The sequence below is a fragment of the Haliotis rubra genome, unplaced genomic scaffold (genome assembly GCF_003918875.1).
Source record: "Haliotis rubra isolate DU_JTF1 unplaced genomic scaffold, ASM391887v1 Scf1684, whole genome shotgun sequence".
NCBI classification, from domain to species: domain Eukaryota; kingdom Metazoa; phylum Mollusca; class Gastropoda; order Lepetellida; family Haliotidae; genus Haliotis; species Haliotis rubra.
Genome location: NW_025765652.1, coordinates 101,248 through 103,244, shown reverse-complemented (window position 1 = coordinate 103,244; position 1,997 = coordinate 101,248). Strand labels below are relative to the sequence as shown.

General features: G+C 43.1%; 1 protein-coding gene across 1 annotated transcript; it reads right to left on the bottom strand.

Moving 5' to 3' along the window:
- Positions 1–439: 439 nt before the first annotated feature.
- Positions 440–793, bottom strand: LOC124272313 (putative transmembrane protein INAFM2). Its single transcript, XM_046707487.1, has one exon. It carries the CDS (start codon positions 791–793, stop codon positions 440–442), a length of 354 nt encoding a protein of 117 aa, XP_046563443.1.
- Positions 794–1,997: the final 1,204 nt, after the last annotated feature.

Sequence of the window (1,997 nt, the reverse complement as noted above, 5' to 3'; positions counted from 1 at the left end):
GAGACTCAAGCCAATAAAAGCACTAGAATCTGTACTTTACTGAGAAAGTGTAATCCCAAATATCACATGTTACATTTGACCACTTTCTAAATGGAATTGTGTATTCATATGTACATATAAAAGGATGAACAATCGTCTGCTGTAGAAATTCCCAAAAATTATCCACGTGTTATGGATTTGGCATTCAAACTCTGAAGGACATCCATTGTTGTCTCGGTTAAAAAATAACCTTATATTATAACACAAGCCATCATTCAATAATTTACACGGTCTGCGTGACGCAACAGCCCCCATAATGTTCAGCCCGAGTGAGCACTGCTGGCACAAAGCCTATGATGATCCCACGATACACGATAGTTATCCGTAATGACAAAATACTGTGCCTTTTAACTGACACAGTATAAACAAAGAAGACCACTTACCGCAGAATTCTGGCATTCTATGGACCCGAGCTAACCGCGGCTGGGGTACCTACAGACATGGTGAGATTGGAGTCGTGAACCTGCGTCACGCCGAAGTTCTCTGGGGCGGGGATGGTGGTGGTGTGTGCAACTGTTGAGGAAGGCATCTTGTTTAGTTTTGGCTTCCAAATCAAACTGTAGTAAGTGGCCAACACTATAGCAGCTAAGGACACTGCAAGTACATAGGCGAGAACTGTGGCGAGGCGAACCCACTTTTTGTTTGTTTTCGCTGCCATTTTATTCTTGCTCTTCTCCGTTGTGAAAGTTGGTCCTTTCGAGGCATTGGTTGTGGCATTGCCTCTGTAGTTAGCGCTTCCATCTTCCTTATCCATGTTAACTGGTGAGAGCTGAGGATGTAAACAGCCAAGCGGGAGAGCGACGAACGTAAAGTGAGCCTTGGGCGAGGTCACAACACTGTCAGTTTGCCGTACTTCGATCTGACGATGTAAAGACCCAGCCTTCCTATCGACTTCTGTTCCAACTGTGTGGTGGCGCCCTCTATAAAACCATTAAAGTGGCACCACGAAAGATAACTCTGGCGATGCTTATGTACAGCAGCTGTTGATCGTGAAAGTGTATCCGAGCGTTGGAAGTGGATGTATGGGATGGTGGTACAAACACGAGGATGTTTTGGTTGCTTATGAAATTGTATTGCCAATCAGGTGATGTTGGGGATTTTGTAATGAAGAGTCAATCCCTACCATTAGAGACTAGATACATAAATGGAATATTTGGTGCAGTTTAATAAGGGACCGGTCATAATTTATGGCTGTGTACACGTGTGTGCGTGCGTGCGTGTGTTTTGATGATCTTTATGAAGAAGAATGTACAATGTGAGTGACGATATGTTGAATGTCTATGATAGTATGAATGACCAACGTAACTCTGTGTTACAGTTGTACATTGCGCTCGGCGTCTCTGTTACAGTTGTACATTGCGCTCGGCGTCTCTGTGTTACAGTTGTACATAGCGCTCGACGTCTCTGTGTTACAGTTGTACATAGTGCTCGACGTCTCTGTGTTACAGTTGTACATAGCGCTCGGCATCTCTGTGTTACAGTTGTACATAGCGCTCGACGTCTCTGTGTTACAGTTGTACATAGCGCTCGACGTCTCTTACAGTGTGTTACAGTGTGATGTTACATGGCGCTCGACATCAAAATATCTGTTCCACAGTTTTGAATAATAATGCTATCTGAGATGTTAATAGCGCTAATGCTATCGGCTGTCATGTCTGATGACCTAATGCTATCTGAAATGTTAACTGTAACATGTCCTGATGACCTAATGCTATCTGAAATGTTAACTGTAACATGGTGCTAATGCTATCTGAGATGTTAACTGTAACATGTCCTGGTGACCTAATGCTATCTGGAATGTTAACTGTAACATGTCCTGGTGACCTAATGCTATCTGAAATGTTAACTGTAACATGTCCTGGTGACCTAATGCTATCTGAAATGTTAACTGTAACATGTCCTGGTGACCTAATGCTATCTGAAATGTTAACTGTAACATGTCCTGGTGACCTAATGCT

Excerpts from the sequence above, each read along its gene's own strand:
- LOC124272313 (XM_046707487.1), bottom strand. The coding sequence starts at position 793 with ATGGATAAGGAAGATGGAAGCGCTAACTACAGAGGCAATGCCACAACC.